Source organism: Piliocolobus tephrosceles, chromosome 13 (genome assembly GCF_002776525.5).
Source record: "Piliocolobus tephrosceles isolate RC106 chromosome 13, ASM277652v3, whole genome shotgun sequence".
Lineage (NCBI taxonomy): Eukaryota > Metazoa > Chordata > Mammalia > Primates > Cercopithecidae > Piliocolobus > Piliocolobus tephrosceles.
The window spans coordinates 73,303,776-73,326,608 of NC_045446.1; the positions used below are offsets into that span (position 1 = coordinate 73,303,776).

Below are 22,833 nucleotides of genomic sequence, written 5' to 3' on the forward strand. Positions count from 1 at the left end.
TTTCCACGTAGATTAAGGTACATAGATCTGCATTTCTACCACTGTGTAGTATTTTGTATGACTGCAGCATAATTTAGCTATTCTTTTACTGATATTAAAATTTCTAATTATTCACAAAGTTTTATGGTGACTATCATACTACATATATCTGAGCAAGTTATTTTGAAGATCTCACAACCAGTTGGTTCATGGACAATGTGAATTTGAAATTCTGACATGGTTAGAGCTGTTAGGGTTATGCTAGCTTTAGAGTTGGGAAGTACTCCATCCTTTTCTATGCTTTGTTCCTGGTGACACTTATTGGGGATTGACTACTTTACAACATTTATAATTACCAATTTATTAAAGTTTTTTTGACTCTTGAGCCAATATTTTGAAATTCGTATTTTCCGAGAAAATTAGCCAAGTGAATTTTCTTTTTTTTGAGATGGAGCCTTGCTCTGTCACCCAGACTGGAGTGTGGTGGCGTGATCTCTGCTCACTGCCACCTCTGTCTCCTGGCTTCAAGTGATTCTCCTGCCTCAGTCTCCTGAGTAGCTGGGATTACAGGTGCCTGCCCCCACGCCCGGCTGATTTTTATATTTTTAGTAAAGATGGGTTTTCACCATGTTGGCCAGGCTGGTCTCCAACTCCTGAACTCAAGTGATCCACCCACCTCAGCCTCCCAAAATGCTGGGATTATAGGCATGAGCCACCACGCCCAGCTGAATTTTCAAGATTAGTAAAGGTTGAACATTCTTAACCTGAAAATCCAAACTCCTAAATGCTCCAAAGTCTGAAACTTCTTGAGCACTGCCATGATGCAACAAGTAGAAAATTCCACACATAAATACTTAACATAAACTTTGTTTTATGTACCAGATTATTTAAAATGCTGTAAAAAATTACCTTCAGGCTATGTGTATAAGGTGTACATAAAACAAATGAATTTCATGTTTTGTCTTGGGTCCCATACCCAAGACATCTCATTATGTATATGCAAACATTCCAAAATCCAAAATCTGAAACACTCTGGTCCTAAGCATTTTGGGTAAGTGGTGCTCAACGTGTATGTTACACAAAATAATTTGCTTCTGATTTTCAAAGTCTCCTTCATATCTGTAATATGTCCTTTGCCCTTACTTTTTTTTTTTTTTGAGACGGATTCTCGCTCTGTCGCCAAGCTGGAGTGCAGTGGTGCGATCTCAGCTGACTGCAATCTCCGCCTCCTGGGTTCAAGTGATTCTCCTGCCTCAGCCTCCAGAGTAACTGGGACTACAGATGCCCGCCACCACCCCAGCTGATTTTTGTATTTTTAGTAGAGATGGGGTTTCATCATGTTGGTCAGGATGGTCTCGATCTCTTGACCTCATGATCTGTCCGCCTTGGTCTCCCAAAGTGCTGGGATTACAGGCGTGAGCCACCATGCCCGGCCTCTTTCTTTTCTTTTTTTCTGAGACAGTGTCTAGCTCTGCTGACCAGGCTGGAGTGCAGTGGTGCAATCACGGCTCACCGCAGCCTCAACCTCCTGGGCTCAAGTCATCCTCCCTCCATGGGCTCCTTTGTTTCCAGTATCATTTTCTTTCCTTTTCTTCCTCAGATTTGTTGAGTGTCTATTTTTTGTTCTTTTCAAACACTAGCTAATTACTATCATCAATTTTATTTTCTATTTCATTAACTTCCGCTTTTATTATTTTTGAGATGGAATCTTGCTCTGTCACCCAGACTGGAGTGCAATGGCACAATCTTGGCTCACTGCAACCTCTGTCTCTTGGGTTCAAGTAATTCTCCTACCTTAGCCTCCCAAGTAACCAAATTACAGGTGCACGCCACCACACCCGGCTAATTTTTTTATTTCTAGTAGAAATGGAGTTTCACCATGTTGGCGAGGCTGGTCTCGAATTCCTGACCTCAAGTGATTCACCTGCCTCAGCCTCCCAAAGTGCTGGGCGTGAGCACTTGGAGTCCAGTACCTGGACTCTGCTTTTATTTTTAATTCCTTCTATTTTTATTTTGGGAGATTTTACTTTTTCTGCTTCTCTGTTACCTGTTTCTGTTTCCTCTTCTAATCCTTCCTGTTATGTGTGTATCCTTTAAGGATTTGTCACATGATGTCTCATTTCCTCAGTAAATTTATCTACTACATATTGTATAGTGAAAAAAATAAAACCTTTACCATTATTATGTAAGTGGCTATAAACACTATTAATTTGGAGTCATAGTGGGTTCCAATTCCTCAACTCCTACTTTTGTGATCTTGGTCAAATCTGAGCTGTTTCTTCGTCTGTAAAGATAAAAATAACAATGCAGATTAGGTTGGATATTATTTGCAAATCATTTATCACAGAAACTGGCCCACACGAGTAGCTCGATAAATGCCTGGTATACAAAAGGCCTCAGCTGCCCCATTTCTTGTTTTGTTTTTTCCTTTGAGGCAGAGTTTTGCTCTTGTCACCCAGGCTGGAGGGCAACTGCCCCATCTCAGCTCACTGCAACCTCCATCTCTCAGGTTCAAGCGATTCTCCTGCTTCAGCCTCCCCAGCAGCTGGGATTACTGGCTCCTCCTACCATGACTGGCTAATTTTTGTATTTTTAGTAGTTTCACCATGTTAGCCAGGCTGGTTTCAAATCCCTGACTTCAGGTGACCCGCCCACCTTGGCTTCCCAAAGTGCTAGAATTACAGGCATGAGCCACCGTTCCCGACCCAGTTGCCCCATTTCTAAAAGTGAGGGGATTAGGACGACTAATCCCAAATTCACTTCCAACAGTGAAAAACTTTATCTTCAGCCTATTAGTCCACCTGCCTGACAGGTGGACTAATCAACCCACCTGATCAACCCACCCACTCAACCACACAACAGTGCCTAAGCCCTTCTCTTAAATGAAATATTCTAGATGTCAGAAATGCCAAGGTTTTAAGATACAATCCCTACCTTCCAGAAGCTCAGGGTCCTTGAGGGTTGAGGAAAAATTGTTAAACAGATAATTATAGTACAACGGGATAAGTGATCTAATAAAAGGTTGTGGGAATTCAGAGACTTTGAGGAGCTCCTGCAGCAAAATCCAAGACCTATGTTGGAATCCTAAGTCAGGTATTTAATACTTACTAGTGAAGGGGGAATTAATGAATTTTATAAGTATATTAGTCAAAAAGTTTATTCTTCCTTAGAGGTAGAATGTAACATAGCCCCCCGGTCTGGAGGCCTGGGTTAGGAAAGAATATTAACTGCTTATTTCTCCTCTATGCACGGAGAGGCTTATCTGTGTTCCAAGGTTTCACATTCCCTGAGGCAGGGCGAGGTCTTGCTTCCCTCCCCAGAGCAGCTGTAAAGTCACAAGGTTGATAAGCAATTGCTACAAAAGCAGGTACTCCCAAGGATGTAAGACACGTGGTGTAACAAATATAAAAGAGTAATTATCTGCCTTTGTTCTTGCTTCTGCAAATAGGCTTCCTGCAGCACGAAACTCCCGCCATAAACTGCTTAAAAGGTAACTGATCCCTTTGTTCTGGACTCAGTCCTTCTGGGCCCTAGTCCGACTGAGCCAGTGATCACCTTAATAATAAAGGGCTCTCCTGAACTCTGTTCGGCCTCTCCCGTCTCTCATTTGTCCCGCAACACTAGCAGTGTATCCTCAGGCAATTAACTTTTTTGTTCCTTGTTTATCTCTCCGTAAAAAAGAAGAGGAATACTTATTTTGGCAGGTTATAGTAAGAATTGAGTCAAACTCATTTATGTTGGTATAAAAAAAAGAACAAGAAAACTAACATAAAGCACTTAGATCAGTATCAGGCAGATCATAGGAACTCAATAAATGGCAACTAGTAATATTACAAAAGGTGATGGAAGTCAAAGACAATTTACTGTACTTCAAGAGAGTAGAGGTAGGATCAGAAGAATTCCCTAAATGTGTTCACAGACAAAAACTGGGGGAAAGGCACGGTAGTTTCCTGGTAAGACGAACAGCACACGACAAGGCAGAGGGATATTAAAAAGTATGGTATGTTTCTAGGACCAGTTCGTTATTCCAGAAGGGAGAAGGCAATAAGGGTGGAAAAACTGGGCTGAGAGGGGAATCTGGGTTGGTGATGCCCCGGAGGGCAGAGAATTCTTACTAATTTCTGTATTTTCTGCTGCTGGTACAAAACGTGACCCATATGTTTCCAACAAATGATGAAACAATTCATTCCTGTTGTTAAGCAATAGGGTTGTAGAGAAATATTTGAGCAGTAAACATGCTACAGTGAAAGGAGCCTCGGATTTGGAGCCAGGAGACCTGAAGCAGTCTTTTGACTAATGACCTGTGTTTTTATACTTGTTTTACAACTTACCTGCTGCCTGGCCTTACCAAAGTACCGACATATTGAGTCTCTTGACCTATAAAATAGGGGTAACATCTAACAAGCGATTATTTAAGAGTTGGCGCTAGTAAAGTACTCAATAAAAACAGCGGCTGCAGCTGCTAAATTCTCCTTTAGGTCTTTTTCCATACTTGCGAAATGACAGGGTAACAAATTTCCTTCCAACCGCCACCGAGAAAGTATACTAGGTTTGCTGAAGGACAAAAAGGCCCCGCCCGGTCCGCGCCACACAGGTCACCTACGCAGAATGCAGTCCTGGGAGGTTCCACTTGTGTCGCTCAGCGATGGAGGGCGCGATCGATGACAGGCCACTCCAGAGAGGGACCTAGATAGGCTCGTGTGAAGCCGAACCGAATTTTACCGAAAATCAGTTCACATCACCACCCGATTTGTCCAGACGAAAAGCCAAGGAACAGCTGAGGGAAAGGAAACCGGAAATGGCGTAAGCCGGGAGGAACGGGAAATGACCTCAGCACGTCGGACGTATACTCGTTTCCAAGGCGACGGCCTTGCTGCCTCTCCAGCCAACTGACTGGAGTCGGGAGGCTGGAAAGCAACTCCGAGAAAGTACCAGCCGAAGGCGGCCGCCGCCAGAGCGACTCGCAGGGAGTTGCAGACGAAGACGGCGGCCGCCGCACTAGCCACCACGTGTGGAGGATAAACGGCCTACAGGGCCATTCCAGCGCCGAGTCAAGGGAAAGAGTTAGCGACGACGGGGAAAGAAAACGTGAAGCGGTCGACCGCCGCTCCAGGGTCGCTGCGGGAAGCCTAAGTGGAGACGCCGGCTTGTCCCGCAGTGACTTGAGAAGGGTCAGTGAAAACCCCGGCCACTGCCACAGCGTCTCTGGGGAGAGAGTTAGGGAGGATAGTGGCCACAGTCACAGAAGCTCTTGGGAGAGAGTTAGGGGAGACCGCAGCTTCTGCAGCAGCGACGTGAATTTTAGTGAAGTTGGAGACCACCAAACTACCGACTCCAGGGGACCTACCAGAGAAGACCGAGGCCTCCGCCTAAGTGGTACTTGGAAGGGAGTCAGTGACGTCCGGGACCCGCGAACTAGTGACTTCGGGTATAGAGTCAGTGACGACCGCAGTCGCCGCCTCAGTGGCTCCTGGGAAGGAGGGAGTGTCGACGGCGGCCACAGCCTGGGTAGTTCTTGGGAGGGAGTAAGTGAAGACCGCGGCTACGCAGCCAGCGACTCCTCCGGTGTGAGCGGCAGTGAAGACGCCAGCTGCCGCCTCAGTGGCGTTTGGGAGAGAGAAAGTGAAGACGAAGGTTTCTGCTGCAGCTTCTGGGAGAGAGCAAGAGAGGACCTTGGGCCCCGTCCTAGTGACGACGGAGAAGAGGGCCGCTGCCCCTGCAGTGGCTCGTGGGTGAGAGCAAGTGAAGACCGCGGCAGCATCAGGGGCCTGGACTCAACTCCTCCCCAGAGTCGGAGGTGTTGCACCATGCCCGGGGTGGCCAATTCAGGCCCCTCCACTTCCTCTAGGGAGACTGCAAACCCCTGTGAGTCAGACTATGTCGTTGGCCCTCATCTCTGCCACATTCCTTTTCTTAAGCGTGCAACAGTCTTAGCCCTTTCTGGCATTTCCTTTTCTCAGGTGTCGCTCCCCGTTTCCCTTTCTAATTTGTTTTTGGAGATACCAAAGCTGTCAACTTTCCCTTGTTCTGTATTATTTCAGCTTTCTTTCCTTTTTTCCATCCACACCAGTCCTCCGAGTCTTCTTGCCCAGCTTGACATCAACTCTTGTTCAGTCTTATGGACTCTTTTAAGTTCTTCCTTGGCTTCCCTGAAGCATTTGACCCTGTGGAGACGACAAATTAGTACTTACTTAGTTTTCTTCTTTCATTCCATTGAGTGACTCTTTCCTTTGCCGTTTTCTTCTGCCCTCTTAAATGCAGCTTTCCCCCCTTGATGATGCCATCGTTGGTTCTCTTCTTGTCATATACTGTGACTTCAGTCCTACTGATGGCCCTCAAATCTGTTACTCATTCAACCATCCAGTAAATATTTACTGCGTGCCTACTTTGTGCTCTGTGTTAAGGAACTATCCGTAAAGAAGACAGGCACATTCTTTACCTTCTAGTGAGGAAGATAAATACTGAGCAAATAATGGCAAGTGAGGTGAGTGTTATAAAGGATGGTAGAATGCTACTGATTCCAGTAGGGGGTGAGTATGGGTGTCAGAAAAAGCATTCTAATGCAGAGACACACGTAACACTGAGACCTGAATTCTGTCTCTCCTCGGAGCTGCAGATGTATATATATGTCTCCCTTCTGGGTATCTTCCTTGGGTACCTCAAGAGCAGCATGTCCAAATTGTAATTGTAATTTTGTATCTATATATCCTCTCTGTCCTTCAGTGTTTGCTGTCTCAACTAATGGCACCACAGCACTCAGATGACAAAGCCAGACATCTTGGAGTTATCTCATTACTTTTCTCTTATTTCACCCACTGAATCCATTCTAGTTTAGTTCATTCTAATTTTATTAATATTTGTTGAATCTGTATCCTTTTCTTTTCCCACTGTTCAGGGTCTCATTTTTTCTGGTCTAGACTATTGTAAACTGTATTCTTACATGATCTACCTGCTCTTTTTTTTTTTTTTTTTTTTTGAGGCAGAGTCTCGCTCTATCCCCCAGGCTGGAGTGCAGTGGTGAGATCTCAGCTCACTTGCAAGCTCCGCCTCCTGAGTTCAGGCCATTCTCCTGCCTCAGCCTCCGGAGTAGCTGGGACAACAGGCGCCCGCCACCATGCCCGGCTAATTTTTTGTATTTTTAGTAGAGACAGGGTTTCACTGTGTTAGCCAGGATGGTCTCATCTCTTGACCTCATGATCTGCCCACCTCGGCCTTCCAAAGTGCTGGAATTACAGGCGTGAGCCACCGCGCCGGGCCAATCAACCTACTCTCTAGTTTTGCCTTTTTGCTCCCCATTCAATAAGTTCTCTTCCCTGAATTTAGCTTTGTAAACTCAGCCTTACAACTCTCAATCATTATAATTCTTCTGTTTAAAATTCCTCGGTGATTCTCCACTGTCTGCTCAAGTCCAAGTTTTTAAAAATAAGTTTCACCATTGTCTGTATCTTGTCTAGTTCTAGGCGATATTTCCCCTTAATACTTTAGTAATAGGATTTGTGTGTGTGTATGCGTGTGTATGTGTGTGAGTGATTTCTTGACAGTTCATGCTGTTTAAAAGGCCTTTCACTGCTCCTACTTTCCTTGGCAAACTCCTGTTAATCCTTGAAGATTCTATCTTAGATGTTACTTTCCCCAGGAATCCTTCTCTGTTCCCCTTCCCTCCTACCCTAGCTGAGTTTGAAGTCATCTGTGCTTCCACAAGTTCCTATGAGTATTTTCATCATTACTTTCACCACATTATTTTGTATTTTGTGTTTGTATTTTCTCTACTAATCTGTGAGTTCCTTGAGGGTGTCTTCATCTTTTTATTCTTATGGTAGATACCAAACTTATGTTGAGTAGATGGATGGGTGGATGAGTGAATAAATTGGGATGGAATATGGTGAGAAAAAAGGCCATAAAATTAGATGGAGCCAAATTATGGGAGGCCATAGAGGTCATACTGAGAGTCTGGGTTTTGTTTTGTAGACTAGCAGTGGCCAACCGGTAGCAATTTAGAGTAGGGGCATGAAGTGATCAGGATAGTTGGTCTGTATAAGATGGATTAGAGGAGTGTCTGTGTAAAATAAGTAGAGTGGATAGAACATCATTTGTAGGTCTAGCTGTGCTAGTTTAAAGGAGAAGAATGAAGTTCTGGCCTAGGGATTAACATCATTGAATGTTTATTAAAGGGGTGTGTGTGTGTATGTGTGTGCACACCTTACATAAGCTCTTGTTCCTATTTGCCATATATCTTAATTATTCCTCAAGGTCTTGCTCGAATGTTTCCTCCTGTATGACTTGTTTTGTTTCTCCTTAATTTTACCTGTACTCTCTGAGGACATTGCTGTTAGGTTTTGTTTTCTTTATGTATTTATCCAAATAGATTTTAATGTGTTGGTGGAAAAAAAAGTATTACATCCATGTCCATTTTCTATCATGTGCTTGACTCACAGTAGATGTTCAGAAAGGCTTTTTGAGTACATTTATAGCATTTTGCTAAGAGCAAAGATATAATTAGAGTATATAAAAAGATGTAATAAAAGTAAGATATAATTCCAGTGTAAAATATGATTTTTGCCCTTAAGAAATTAATATTTTGATTGTGGAGAGAGGACATGTACATAGATAAATCATAGTACAAGGTTGCACAGATCATTTGCCAGAAGTGTTGGTGAGCTGTTTTCAAATCAACTTCAGGTCAGGAATCATGCCTGTTTTATTTAGAAAATGCTGCAGTTGAACTGCTTACTCTTTCATCCTTCTCTAATAGCTGTCTGTTCATGCTTAGATACCTTTATTGTCTCTGGTTCACAATGCTTATTAATTAAATTATAAAATATGAAGCACTAAGAGTATATGAATTAAAAATTGTAGCCTGCCATTCCTTTCTTAGTGTAAGACATAAATTAGAAATGTAAGAAGGATGTTGATAAAATATATCTGCATGTATGAGAGGAGGCTCTGGTGAAGTCTTTTTCACTAGGGAGGCCTTTGTTATGGAGAACACATTAGGCATATTTCAAAATGGTTATTTTCTCCTTCTCACTGCCAAATACATGAGTTCCTGGCTTTTCACCATGGTAACCTGGTGAGGTTTGTGAAGGTAAAAATCTATGAAAGTGTAGTGGCTCCCTAAGTAAGAGTGTGACCCCTAGAAGTTTCTCATTCTTTGACCAGTATGTACTCAACCTCTGGCAAATCATCAAAAGACCATGTAAGTGCATCTATCACTTTATGACTCCAGTGCTTCTGCTCCAGGACTATATTTTTCTGTATTTGTCTCTCCAGATTTGGGGTAGCAGTTTGCCCTGAGACCTCAGTTCTCTGATGGGTCCAAGAAAAGCTGTTCATTTTCTGTTTATTCACTTTTCCCTATAAGGATGGGAGCGTCAGCTTCCATGCTTTTTACATGTCAGTGTTGGAACCAGAAGTCTGTTTAAGATATTAATGACAAACGTCTTTGTAGTAAATTATTTGGAAAACCAAAGTAATTTTGTGCTTTCTGTTAGATCACTGTTTTAGTCTTTTTTTTCTTTCACAGTTTCGTAGTACATTGTAAATAATTTGATTTTTCAGTAGGTTCCAGGAAGAAGGTGCATTTTGGCAGCATACATGACGCAGTACGAGCTGGAGATGTAAAGCAGCTTTCAGAAATAGTGGAACGTGGAGCCAGCATTAATGAAGTTGATGTTCTCCATAAGTTTACCCCTTTACATTGGGCAGCACATTCTGGAAGTTTGGAGGTAAGGAACTACATACCACTAAACCGAGGTTAAGTTTATAGCTATAACAGTTTTGTAAATTTAGCAAACAGGGCTGAGACCTTCTGATAGGTACTGCATATATTTTCTTTTCAGTCATAGTCGTTTAATATTTGGGTATTCTACTTTGCTAGGACTTTATAACAAATTATCCCAAAATTTAGCGTAATAAAATGATTTAGTTATACTCGTGAACAAACGTAAGAATTTGTATCCCAGAGACAGCTTGTCTCTGCTCCATGATATTTGGGGCTTCAGCTGGAATATTAAAAAGCTGGGGCTAGATTCTTCTGAAGGCTTGTTCACTCAAGATGTCTCTGGTGGTTGATGCTGATTATGGATTAGGCACCTTAAACTTCATCCCTGTGGGCCTGTTTGTGAGGACTCTTTATATGAGCTGGTTTGTACTTCCTCACAATATGGTGACTGGGTTCCAGAGGCAAGCATAGAGGATAACTTGGAGTGGATAATATAATGAATACATATTCTAACATTTTTGCTTTAGTAGTGTCAGATTTTAGAAAAGAAATAGAATGTTGCAGGTACATTTGAAGTCCCTAAGTACCCCTCTCAGGTGCTATTCCTCTGCTTCCAACTCTAGAGAGTTACTTTCTCCTTCTCACTTTACCCTGAAAAGTGTTTTTACCCTGAAAACTATTACCCTGATTTTGGTGTTTATTATTCCCATCTATGTTTTATGCTGTTATTACATATGATTATATCATTGTTTTGAATGACATTATACATTATATAAATGATATCACATTATGTGTATTATTCTTTAGCTTGCTTTTTTTGTTCAACAATATGTTTTTGAGTTTTAGCCGTGTGGTTACATATATGTACTCTAGTTCATTTCCTTCAGCCATGTTGTTTTTCTATTCTTAGACTGGTATCAGAATTTATTGGTTTTTTTATTGTTGGATATTTATTTGGTTTCAATTTTTAGCTAGTACAAACTACTTAGTGAGTATTTTAATGCAAATCTGAACCTTGGGCTCCATCCTCGTAAACATGTCCTTAGATTTAATTAATTTTATTTTTTTATGTGTGTATGTGTCTTTATAGCAGCATGATTTATAATCCTTTGGGTATATACCCAGTAATGGGATGGCTGGGTCAAATGGTATTTCTAGTTCTAGATCCTTGAGGAATCGCCACAGTGTCTTCCACAATGGTTGAACTAATTTACACTCCCACCAAAAGTGTAAAAGCATTCCTATTTCTCCACATCCTCTCCATTATCTGTTGTTCCCTGACTTTTTAATGATTGTCATTCTAACTGGTATGAGATGGTATCTCATTGTAGTTTTGATATGCATTTCTGTAATGACCAGTGATGAGCTTTTTTTCATGTGTTTGTTGGCTGCATAAATGTCTTCTTTTGAGAAGTGTCTGTTCGTATCCTTTGCCTACTTTTTGATGGGGTTGTTTGTTTTTTTCTTGTAAATTTAAGTTCCTTGTGGATTCTGGATGTTAGCCCTTTGTCAGATGGATGGATTGCACAAATTTTCTCCCATTCTGTATGTTGCCTGTTCACTCTGATGATAGTTTCTTTTGCTGTGCAGAAACTCTTTAGTTTAATTAAATCCTATTTGTCAATGTTGGCTTTTGTTGCAATTACTTTTGGTGTTTTAGTCATGATGTCTTTGCCCATGGCTACGTCCTGAATGGTATTGCCTAGTTTTTCTTCTAAGGCTTTTATGGTTTTAGGTGTTACTTTTAAGTCTTTAATCCATCTTGAGTTAATTTTTGTATAAGGCTTAAGAAAGGGATCCAGTTTCAGTTTTCTGCATATGGCTAGCCAGTTTTCCCAGCACCATTTATTAAATAGGAAATCCTTCCCCTGTTGCTTGTTTTTGTCCTGTTTGTCGAAGATCAGGTGGTTGTAGATGTGTGGTGTTATTTCTGAGCACTCCGTTCTGTTCCATTGGTCTATTTATCTATTTTGGTACCAGTACCATGCTGTTTTGGTTACTGTAGCCTTGTAGTATAGTTTGAAGTCAGGTAGCAGGATACCTCCAGCTTTGTTCTTTTTGCTTAGGATTGCCTTAGCTCTACGGGCTCTTTTTTGGTTCCATACAAAATTTAAAGTGCTTTCTAATTCTGTGAAGAAAGTTAATGGTAGCTTGATGGGAATAGCATTGAATCTGTAAATTACTTTGGGCAGTATGCACATGCTGTTTTATCTGCCTGTCTCATCTCTTCCCACTGGTTACCTGGTTGAAATCCAGGTCAGTCAGTATCCACTTGGTAAAGCTTATGGATTAGGCACCTTAAACTTCATCCCTGTGGGCCTGTTTGTGAGGACTCTTTATATGAGCTGGTTTGTACTTCCTCACAGTATGGTGACTGGGTTCCAGAGGCAAGCATAGAGGATAACTTGGAGTGGATAATATAATGAATACATATTCTAACATTTTTGCTTTAGTAGTGTCAGATTTTAGAAAAGAAATAGAATGTTGCAGGTACATTTGAAGTCCCTAAGTACCCCTCTCAATATCTCCCAACTGGTTACTGACTCCTTATTGCTACCTCTAAATCTTATAAATTTTAAAAAGTGTATCACTTTAAATTTTATTCTCTGTTAGATTTTGAGCTCTTTGAAGATACCCTTTGCGTCTTATTCGTCTTTTTTTCCACAATACCTAGTGTAGTGTCTAGCATATTATAGGAGTCACATCATAGGTTCACAATAAATGTTTCTCATGTTGCTGAATTTGTTGAATTAAATTTATTTGTTCATATTTTTAGTGTCTAGCACAGTGCCCAGCAGATGTTCAATAAATGTTGGTTGGATTTTTTTTTTTTTTTTTCAGATAGGGTCTCGCTCTGTTTCCCAGGCTGGAGTGCAGTGGTGTGATCTCAGCTCACTGCAACCTCTGCCTCCCAGGTTCAAGCAACTCTTCCACTTCAGCCTAACATGTAGCTGGGAGTACAGGTGCATGTGCCACCATGCCGGTCTAATTTTTTGTAGTTTTGGTAGAGATGGGGTTTCACCATGTTGGCCAGGCTGGTCTCTAACTCCTGACCTCAAGTGATCCACCCGCCTTGGCCTCCCAAAATGCTGGGATTACAGGTGTGAGCCACCATGCCCCAGCCTGTTTGTTGGATTTTACCAAACATAAACAGAAACCAAAGATTTTAGTGCTTTCCTCTATTCCCACTTTAAGGTCATCTCCTAAATTTTTTTTTTTTTTTGAGAAGGAGTCTTGCTCTGTTGCTGTCTTTGCTCACTGCAACCTCTGCCTCCTGGGTTCAGATGATTCTTCTGCCTCAGCTTTCCAAATAGCTGGGACTGCAGGCATATGCCACTACACCCGGCTAATTTTTGTATTTTTAGTAGAGACAGAGTTTCACTATGTGGGCCAGACTCGTCTCAAACTCCTGACATTGTGATCCACCTGCGTCGGCCTCCCAAAGTGCTAGGATTGTAGGCGTGAGCCACCGCGCCTGGCCCTAAATCTTTACTTGAGCACTACATTAACACCTTTACAGTTTTTTATCCTTTCTGAATTTTCTTAAGATTTTTGGTATTTATATATTGGTTGCGAGAAATAATCACTAAATTAACAATTGGTGAAAACTATGCTTTGTTGGACCTCAGTTTTTTTTAGATGAAATCTGCTCTTGAGCCCATAGTAAACTTTTCATTTCAGATATACTGTTCAACTCCAGAATTTCCATCTGGTTCGGTTCTCTTCTCTGGTCTCTCTTTTCTCTTTTCGAGACAGAGTCTGGTTCTATTGCCCAGGCTGGAGTACAGTGGAATGATCTTGGCTCACTGCAACCTCTGCCTCCTGGGTTCAAGTGATTCTCCTGCCTTAGCCTTCTGAGTAGCTGGTACTACAGGTGCCTGCCACCATGCCTGTCTAATTTTTGTATTTTTAGTAGAGACATGGTTTCACCATGTTGGCCAGGGTGGTCTTGAACTCCTGACCTTAAATGATCCACCTGCCACAGCCTCTCAAAATGCTGAGATTACAGATGTGAACCACTGCGCCCGGCCGGTCAATTGATTTTTAACAAAGATGCAAATGTAATTTAGTGGAGAGCAGATATATTTTCATTAAATGATGTTGGCACAATTACACATATTCATATGTAAGAAAATGAACCTTTTATCCTAAGTGAATTAACACAGAAACAGAAAACCAAAAACCACATATTTTCACTTATATGTGGGACCTAAATATTGGGTGCACATGGACAAAGAGATGGGAACAATAGACACTGGGGATTCCAAAAGTAGATAGGAAAGGAGGCAAGGGTTGAAAAACTACCTGTTTGGAACCTGGTCACTATTTGGGAGATGGGTTCAATAGAAGCCCAAACCTCAGCATCATGCAATATATCCATGAAATGAATGAACTTAGCACATGTACCCTCTGAGTCTAAAATTAAAAAAATAAAGAAAATGAAACTTGAGCCATACTTGGTACCGTATGCAAAAATTTACTCAAAACAGATTGTAGATAAATGTAAAACTTATAAAACTTATAGAGAAAATAGAGAAGAAAACCTTTGCAAATCATGTACCTAAGAACTTATAACCAGATTATATAAGGAACTCTCAGAACTCAGCAGTGAGAGAAAGAAATTTTAATGGGCAAAAGACTTCAATTGACACTTTCTTAAAGAGTACATATGGATGGCAATTAAACATACGAAAAGATATTCAACATCATTAGCCATTAGGCAAATGCAAATTAAAACCACAATGAGATGCCAGTGCATCCCTGTAAGAATAGCAGAAAAAACAAAACCTGAAAAAAATGACAATACAAAGTGTTTACAAGGATATCAAGAAACTGGAATTCCCATACATTGCAGGTGGGAATGTAAAGAGGTACAGCCATGTTAGAAAACAGTTTGGCAGTTTTTACAATAAAGTTAAATATATACTTATTTTATGTCCTAGCAATCTCACTTCTATATAATCACCCAAGACAAATGTAAATCCAGTACATGAATGTTGACAGTGGCTTTATTCTCTAGTACCTGAACAATGCACATAATAGTCTTTCCATAAATATTGTTGAATAAATGAATGACTTACTATGATAATTATTGAGATTGAGGTTTTTTTATATTTTATTGTCATTAGTCTCTGTGATAGGCAAATGATATTTACTTGATAAGCTTTTTTATCAAATAATATGATTATGACTTCTATGACAATGTATCCCAATGATATGATCAATTCTTTTAAAAAGAAAGGTGGTAGAATATACAAACTTGATTATACAAAGACAGTAACACTGTATGTGGTACAGACCTTTAAGTACTGTATTATATTGAGATTTAGATTAATTTTTAAAAATCTTAAAAGATATATTTGACTTCTCTCTCTTTTTTTTAAAATAATTTGTTTTTTAGAATCACTAGAATAACAATGTTTGCTCCGATGCAAAATCTCTGGACCCATTTAAAGATCTGTGTTCGAGATTGAAAACTGGCAGCCTTTGAGTGAATTTGATTCTTAGATCTGTTTTCTTTGGCCTGCACAGTATTGGTCAAACAGAATATTTACAAACATTGGATAAGCATTTCACTCATAGCAGCCACTGACTGTAATTGGTAGTGTCTACACCTTACAGACAAGAAATATGGTTTCCAGTTTGCCACAGTTCCCACTAGTCTCTATTGTTTACCCAACAGTGAGGCCAAATGTTGGTTGCCGTGTCACTGTGCTTGTGCTTTTGTTTTTCTTATACATGGATCTCTCATTCACTTATGATACTTCTTGCCCTACAGTCTGTTATTTTATGATAACAGACCAAATTTAAAAGATAAAAATGTTAAAAACATCCACCTTATCACTTGTTAACATGGTTATTTTCTTAGTGTCTTCATTGGCTGCTCTGGCATGGAGCTGATATCACACAAGTAACAACGAGAGGTTGGGCAGCATCTCACATAGCTGCAATCAGGGGTCAGGATGCTTGTGTACAGGTAATAATACCTTATTACTTTTTTTCAGTAAGCTTAGTTACTTTAACATAGTTCTATTGGGCTATTGCTATTATTCTAATTATTTGACTCAATAGATTTAGTTTTATGTTCTAAACAATAACTTACTGGATTCCACAACTCAGATATTCTGATACCAGCTATCCACTTAAATAAATGGTATGCAACCAGAAATCCTTTTATCTCTGATGTAGTTGGCTATCTGGGTTGTTTCGTGAGATCTCACAGTCATGACCAGATTATCTCCTTTATAGCTTGCTGCTGTGGTCTGAATGTTTGTGTCCTCCAAAATAAATATGTTGACATCTTAACCCCAACGTGATGATGTTAAGAGGTGAGGCCTTTTGGGAGGTTATTAGGTCATGAGGGGTTTGCCCTCATAAATGAGATTAATGTCCTTATGCAAGAGACCTCAGAGAGCTAGCTCACTAGCCTCTTCCACCATATGAGGATGCTGTGAGAAGGCACTATCCATGCAGAATGAGCCCTCACCAGACAGAATCTGCCAGCACCTTAATCTTGGACTTCCCAGCCTCCAGAACTGTGAGAAATAAATTTTTGTTGTTTATATGCTCCCTGGTTTGTGATATTTTGTTATAGTAGTCTGAACAGACTAAGACATTTGGCCATGCCTAAAATTTCATATTTAATGTATTGCCTGACCAGGGTGACACATTAATATATGGTGGGATCTAGTATATTAGAGTAATTATATTTATTCAGTGTTTTGAAATAGACTGGAATTTGGAGGAATACAGAGTCATATAAGCAAACAGTTGGTATTAGTCCATTCTCACACTGCTATGAAGAAATACCCGAGACTGGGTAATTTATAAAGAAAAAAAGTTTAGTTAAGTCACAGTTCCACATGGCTGGGAATGCCTCAGGAAACTTACAATCATGGTGGAAGGGGAAGCAAACACGTCCTTCTTCACAGGATGGCAGGAAGAGAGAATTGCTGAGCAAAGGGGGAAAAGCTTCTTATAAGACCATCAGATCTCGTGAGAACTCAGTCACTATCATGAGAACAGCATGGGGGTAACCACCCCCTGATTCAGTTACCTCCCATCGTGTCCCTCCCATGACATGTGGAGGTTATGGGAACTACAATTCAAATGAGATTTGAGGGGGAACACAGCCAATCCACATCACAGTTCCTGCCAGGCGGAAGCATGAGATTGTTTGAAGGGTCAGGAGCTCTACTCAGTGAGTTGCAAAACGATACAAAGCAAAATCTATGATTAAAGTTCTAGTGAAAAATACAGATGAGAAGAATTGTATAATTTAGGAGGAGGTAGAGGGATCATAAATGGAGGAAATAAAACATCAGTTAAGCCCAAAAGAGTGGGCTGATTTTAAAGATTAAGTGATGAGGAAGTATTATAGAGGCAGGCAATACGTTAGGCGCAAATAAAAATAATAATTGTCATTCACTGAAGATTTATTGTGTGTCAGTCAGTCTCTCATGTGTCATTTCATCCAACACAAACAGTTCTATGAGTTCGCTTTTATATAGGTTACAAAACAGATTCAGAGTGTTAAGTACCTTGCCTAAGCAAGTGACAGAGCTAGGATTTGAACCTAGACTTGTCCTGTTCATCTCTATGCTATACTCCTGTAAGAAGCTTCTGAATTGGAAAATTGGGCTATGTTCAGAGGATATACCATTATGTTAGTTTGACTGAGTATAGATTATTTGTGGTGTGGACTGTTAAGAACCATGCTTGGGTAGACCAGTTTTGTAAAGTGCCTCAGAAATAGAATGAAGATTTTGGATTCATTTTATAGAAAGATAGTTTTTTTCCCCCTCCTCAACCCTGTGATTACCTGGAAAGAAAAGAGAGGTTTTGTTTATGTTTTTGTTTTTTGAGACAGGGTCTTGCTCTGTCGCTCTGGCTGGAGTGCAGTGCCTTGGTCATGACTCACTGCAGCATCAACCTGCCGGGTCCAAGCGATCCTCCCACCTCAGCCTCCCAAGTAGCTGAGACCACCAACATGCTTCACCACGCCTGGCTAATTGGTTTTGTAGAGATGTCTGTCGGGGGTTTCTCCCTTTGTTGCCTAGGCTGGTCTTGAACTCAAGGGCTCAAGTGATCCTCCTGCCTTGGCCTCCCAAAATGCTGGGATTACAGGCATGAACCACTGCATCTGGCTGTGAAAAGAGAGTTTCTATATACATTATATGTGTGTGTGCGTGTGTGTGTGTGTGAATATGTCTATATATATATTTATACATATACATAAACATCCACATGGACATTAACAGGGGAATGAGATAATGAAAACAGTATTTCAGGGAATTATTCTAGCAAAATGTGTCCAGGATTACTAGGATGAAGGAAGAGTTTAAAGACAAGAAGGTCAGTTAGAGATTTTTTGCTGTAATCACTAACCAGAGAGCGTAAAAACAGGTGGTGGCAGAGGGAAAGAAAGAAAATGAGCTAAGATATCTTGCAAAGCAAACATTGACAGTGTAGTGAAAATTCAAATTTTGGGTCAGAATAACAGATAATTATGATGGAATGAATAGGGAAATCTGAAAAGCAAGGAACACTGGGAAGACAGATGTTGACTTCAATTTGGCATACATTGAGTTTAATGTGTCTGTAGGTCATCCAGGTAGAAGAGGGTCCAGGCGGTTGAAAAGGGGGCTGGAGATAAAGATTACAGGAATGGTGAAGTATAGAAGAGTCTCAAACTCCTGGGCTCAAGTGATCCTTCCACCTCGGCCTCCCACAGTGTCAGGATTACAGGCATGAGCAACCGCTCCTGGCCGGGACTAATAATTCTTTTTTTTTTTTTTTTTTTGAGACGGAGTCTCACTCTGTGGCCCAGGCTGGAGTGCAGTGGCTGGATCTCAGCTCACTGCAAGCTCTGCCTCCCGGGTTTACGCCATTCTCCTGCCTCAGCCTCCTGAGTAGCTGGGACTACAGGCGCCCGCCACCTCGCCCGGCTAGTTTTTTTTTGTACTTTTTTAGTAGAGACGGGGTTTCACTGTGTTAGCCAGGATGGTCTCGATCTCCTGACCTCGTGATCCGCCCATCTCGGCCTCCCAAAGTGCTGGGATTACAGGCTTGAGCCACCGCGCCCGGCCACTAATAATTCTTTTAAGCCAATTACTCTGTATATGGTATAACCCATATATAGAAACTGGGCCAATTGCAAATTCAGATGGGACCTCTTTAGATGTACTTAGAAACTTGATTTGGAGCTTAGAACTCGTCACTTTAATAATTAATTCTTTTATTGAGTCCAAAACCCAGTTAACCAAGGATTCTGCTTTTGAATTAGTGAATGTTTAAATTTCAGTTTTATTAGGTTAGAATTAAAGAATTTAACTTAGTGGCTATCTGTGCTCATGAAAGATGTGTCATAAAGTATATATACATGCTCAAATCAAAATGTAAAACCAATATTATAAATGTCTTCTAGGCAATGTTAAAACATTTTCTTGAGGCCAAAGTGGGTGGGAGCACGTGCTGCTGGGAGTTGCTTGGCGGCATGGGGCTGAAGGCTAGCAAACCGAGTGATCATGTTGCACAAACAAATTTACTATTGCGACAAATATGGCGATGAGGAGTTTGAGTATCGACATGTCATGCTGCCCACGGACATAGCCAAGCTGGTCCGTAAAACCCATTTGATGCCTGAATCTGAATGGAGGAATCTTGGCATTCAGCAGAGTCAGGGATGAGTCCATTATATGATCCATGAACCAGAACGTCGCATCTTGCTATTCCGGTGCCCACTACCCAAGAAGCCAAAGAAAGGAAGCTGGCAAGCTGCTTTTCAGCCTCAAGCTTTACACAGTTGTCCTTACTTCCTAACATCTTTCTGATAACATTATTATGTTGCCTTCTTGTTTCTCACTTTGATATTTAAAATATGTTCCATACACTGAATGTGCTAGTAACTGCTTTGCTTCTTGAGTAGAGCCACCACCACCATAGCCCAGCCAGATGAGTGCTCTGTGGACCCATAGCCTCAGCTGAGTATGATCCCAGAAGCCACGATGTGCTCTGTATCCAGAACACAGTTGGCAGATGGAGGAAGCATCTGAGTTTGAGATCATCGGTGTTACAGGGATCATGTAAACTTGCTGTTTTTGTTTTATCCTGCCAAGTGTTTTATCCTGCCAGGTTTTTGTTTTATCCTGCCAGGCGACTTGTGGATTTATGTTTTAGTGTACTGGAAACTTTCCATTTTATTCGAGAAATCAGTTCATGTTAAAAGCCTTGATTAGAGAGGAAGTTTCTATAATCTTAAAAAACAAAACAAAACAAAACATTTTCTTAGTATTAGCTAAGAATTTCTTACGATTTGCTTGTAGCACACATGTAAGAACATACATAATTTAGCTATAGATTAATAAATTGCCTTTGTATAATCTGCATCTGCATTTATGGTTTAACATCTATACTCATGTAAAGTCGTTCTTTTTTCTCTATTTTTAGGCTCTTATAATGAATGGAGCAAATCTGACAGCCCAGGATGACCGGGGATGCACTCCTTTACATCTTGCTGCAACTCACGGACATTCTTTTACTTTACAAATAATGCTTCGAAGTGGAGTGGTGAGTGGCTCCTATTAATATGTGCTAATGTATGATAATGTAGATGGAATAGTATTTGGTAGTCTAGTTGTCTCTTCCTGACTTTTTAGATCTCTTATATGACTTTGGGAAGCTAATTTAATTTTTCTCTCTACCTTTTCTATCTTTAAACATAGAAGCAATAATTCAGACAAATCTCTTCTCCCCCAAAAAACAATTTAGTATTACAAAGTACTTGAGAGGTTTTGGGTTCTTCATGCTAGTTCAGAGTTTAACTGGTTAGATTACGAAGCTTCAAACAAATCTTAACCAGGTGATTGTAAATCTTTATGAATTTTTGTATGTCTACCTCTGTGTTTGTTTTGAAACTCTTATTTCATATACTGATTTAGAAAGTGATTTATTTCTTCAGAAATTTTGTTTATTGCAATATTTAATTTTATCTGTAGTAGTTGTAATAAATAACATAGAAGAAGAGAACTACATATATTGAAGACATTGTGGTGAGAGTTGGTGTTTCTATAGTTTAAGAAAGAGTGAAAACTTACTGAATATTTTTTATTAATTCTGTTTATATTCTCAATGATAGTATTTGATCATTCAATCTATCCCTTTCATTTTATTGGTCAGGAATCTGACTGGTAAGATGACTAGTTAAGTTCCTTTTTAAAAACTATTTTATGTGACTCGTTCTTTTGAAAAGCCTGTTGTATAAAATTTTACTAGTATTTTATTAGCTCACATATTCAAATTAGTGGTTGCAGTGCATTTTTCTATTATGTTAAGTGTTTGCCTTCTTGTATTAAGAGCAGCCTCCAATTCTTATTTATAGAATTAAGCTGCTAGGTTTAGTGTTTTCTCTACAAAATAGGGAGAAACTAAGTCCTTGTGAATGTTACCTCTAGGATCCCAGTGTGACCGATAAGAGAGAATGGAGACCTGTACATTATGCAGCTTTTCATGGACGGCTTGGCTGCTTGCAACTTCTTGTTAAATGGGGTTGTAGCATAGAAGATGTGGACTACAATGGAAACCTTCCAGGTATTTTAAATAAAGCAAATCTTTTAGTTTTTCATTGATGTAAACTTTTAAATGTTTGATCTTGTTTAAGAAATTTAAACTGTTGGCTGAGCATGGTGGCTTACACCTATAATCTCAGCACTCTGAGAGGCTGAGGCAAGAGGATCACTTGAGGCCAGGAGTTTGAGACCAGCCTGGGCAACACTGTGAGACCCTCTCTCTACAAAAAAATAAAAAAGTGAAAGAAAGAAGAAAGCTGGGTGTTGTGGTGTGTGCCTATAGTCTAACTTCTTGGGAGGCTGAGGATTTGGGAGCCCAGGGATTGGAGGCTACAGTGAGCTGTGATTGTACCATTGCACTTCAGTACAACAAAGTGAGACCTCATCTCTTAAAAAATAAAGACATTGAAACCAATTATTCTGTTAGTCCCTCACAAAATGAAGTAGTGTATATGTTGACATGAACATTTTTTATCTTACATCACACCCATCTTATGTACCTTACATTTGATTGATTTTTTTCTGGAACCATATCAGCAAAAGATAAATTGACAAAATTAAACATAGATTTGCTCTTCCTGCCAGCAGTTTCCTTCATCTGCTACCTAGTGTTTTTATTTCTTAACTTCACCTCTCTCTGCCTCATAGACAACTTAATTTATTTTTAAATTTTTAATTTTTTTTTGAGATAGGGTCTTGCTGTGTTGCCCAGCAGTGGCAGTGGTGTGCTCTCAGCTCACTGCAACCTCTGCCTCCCAGGTTCAAGTGATTCTTATGTCTCAGCGTCCTTCATAGCTGGGTTTCAGGCACCTGCCACCACGCCTGGCTACTTTTTGTATTTTTAGTAGAGAGGGAGTGTCACCATGTTGGCTAGGCTGGTCTCGAACTCCTGGCCTCAAGAGATCTGCTTGCCTCGGCTTCCCAAAGTGCTGGAATTGCAGGCAGGAGCCACCGCACCTGGCCCAAAGTTTTCATTTTTTAAACAGTACTGCATAAATGGAGGATACTAGTTAATTTGCTACTTCAGTTGTCTAACCTACAGTAAAGTGGCCAGTGGAGACCTAGACTCCACCTTCTTTAAAAAGTGGTCTAGAAATTCTAAAGAATTCCAAAGAATAGATCACAGTGAGATTGGAATGAAAATGAATGAAAAATTAAAGAAGCAAACACAGAAAGAGGAGGGGCAGAATAATATGAACAGGACTGATCAAATCACTTTGCTATTTAGAACCTCCCTGGATCCCTGTGGAGCCTCTGATTCCTTGGCTTGGCATGCTGGACTTACATAATTTGGCTCCTACCTATCTGCATGGCCTCATCTTTCTATATCTTTACATTACTGTCCATGATCATTTTGCTTTTTTCTGAAGTTCATCTTTCAGTGTTCATTTAGTGAAGTCTTTTGGTATGAACTTTTCAATTTTTGTGTATCTGAAAATTTATTTTGTTCTCATTCTTTTTACTTTGTATTTTATAAGTTTTTTTTTTGTTTGTTTAAAGTAAAATTTAAATTAAAGTCTCAAAAAACAAAAAGCCCCTCTCTCGGCACTGCCTACAGAGGTGGCA

At 40.3% G+C, this 22,833-nt stretch overlaps 1 protein-coding gene and 1 pseudogene across 1 annotated transcript in view; both read left to right on the top strand.

The window, feature by feature from the left end:
* Positions 1-4,833: 4,833 nt before the first annotated feature.
* The window catches only part of ANKRD42 (ankyrin repeat domain 42), a 97,540-nt gene continuing 79,540 nt past the window's right edge, over positions 4,834-22,833 (top strand). The window contains exons 1-5 of the mRNA XM_023209289.2: positions 4,834-5,844; positions 9,538-9,704; positions 15,570-15,677; positions 20,150-20,269; positions 21,154-21,289. Coding sequence (XP_023065057.1) covers positions 5,787-5,844; positions 9,538-9,704; positions 15,570-15,677; positions 20,150-20,269; positions 21,154-21,289 — 589 coding nt within the window. The 5' untranslated portion in view covers positions 4,834-5,786. The remainder of the gene's footprint in view (positions 5,845-9,537; positions 9,705-15,569; positions 15,678-20,149; positions 20,270-21,153; positions 21,290-22,833) is intronic.
* Positions 19,228-19,533, top strand: LOC111540953 (annotated as a pseudogene).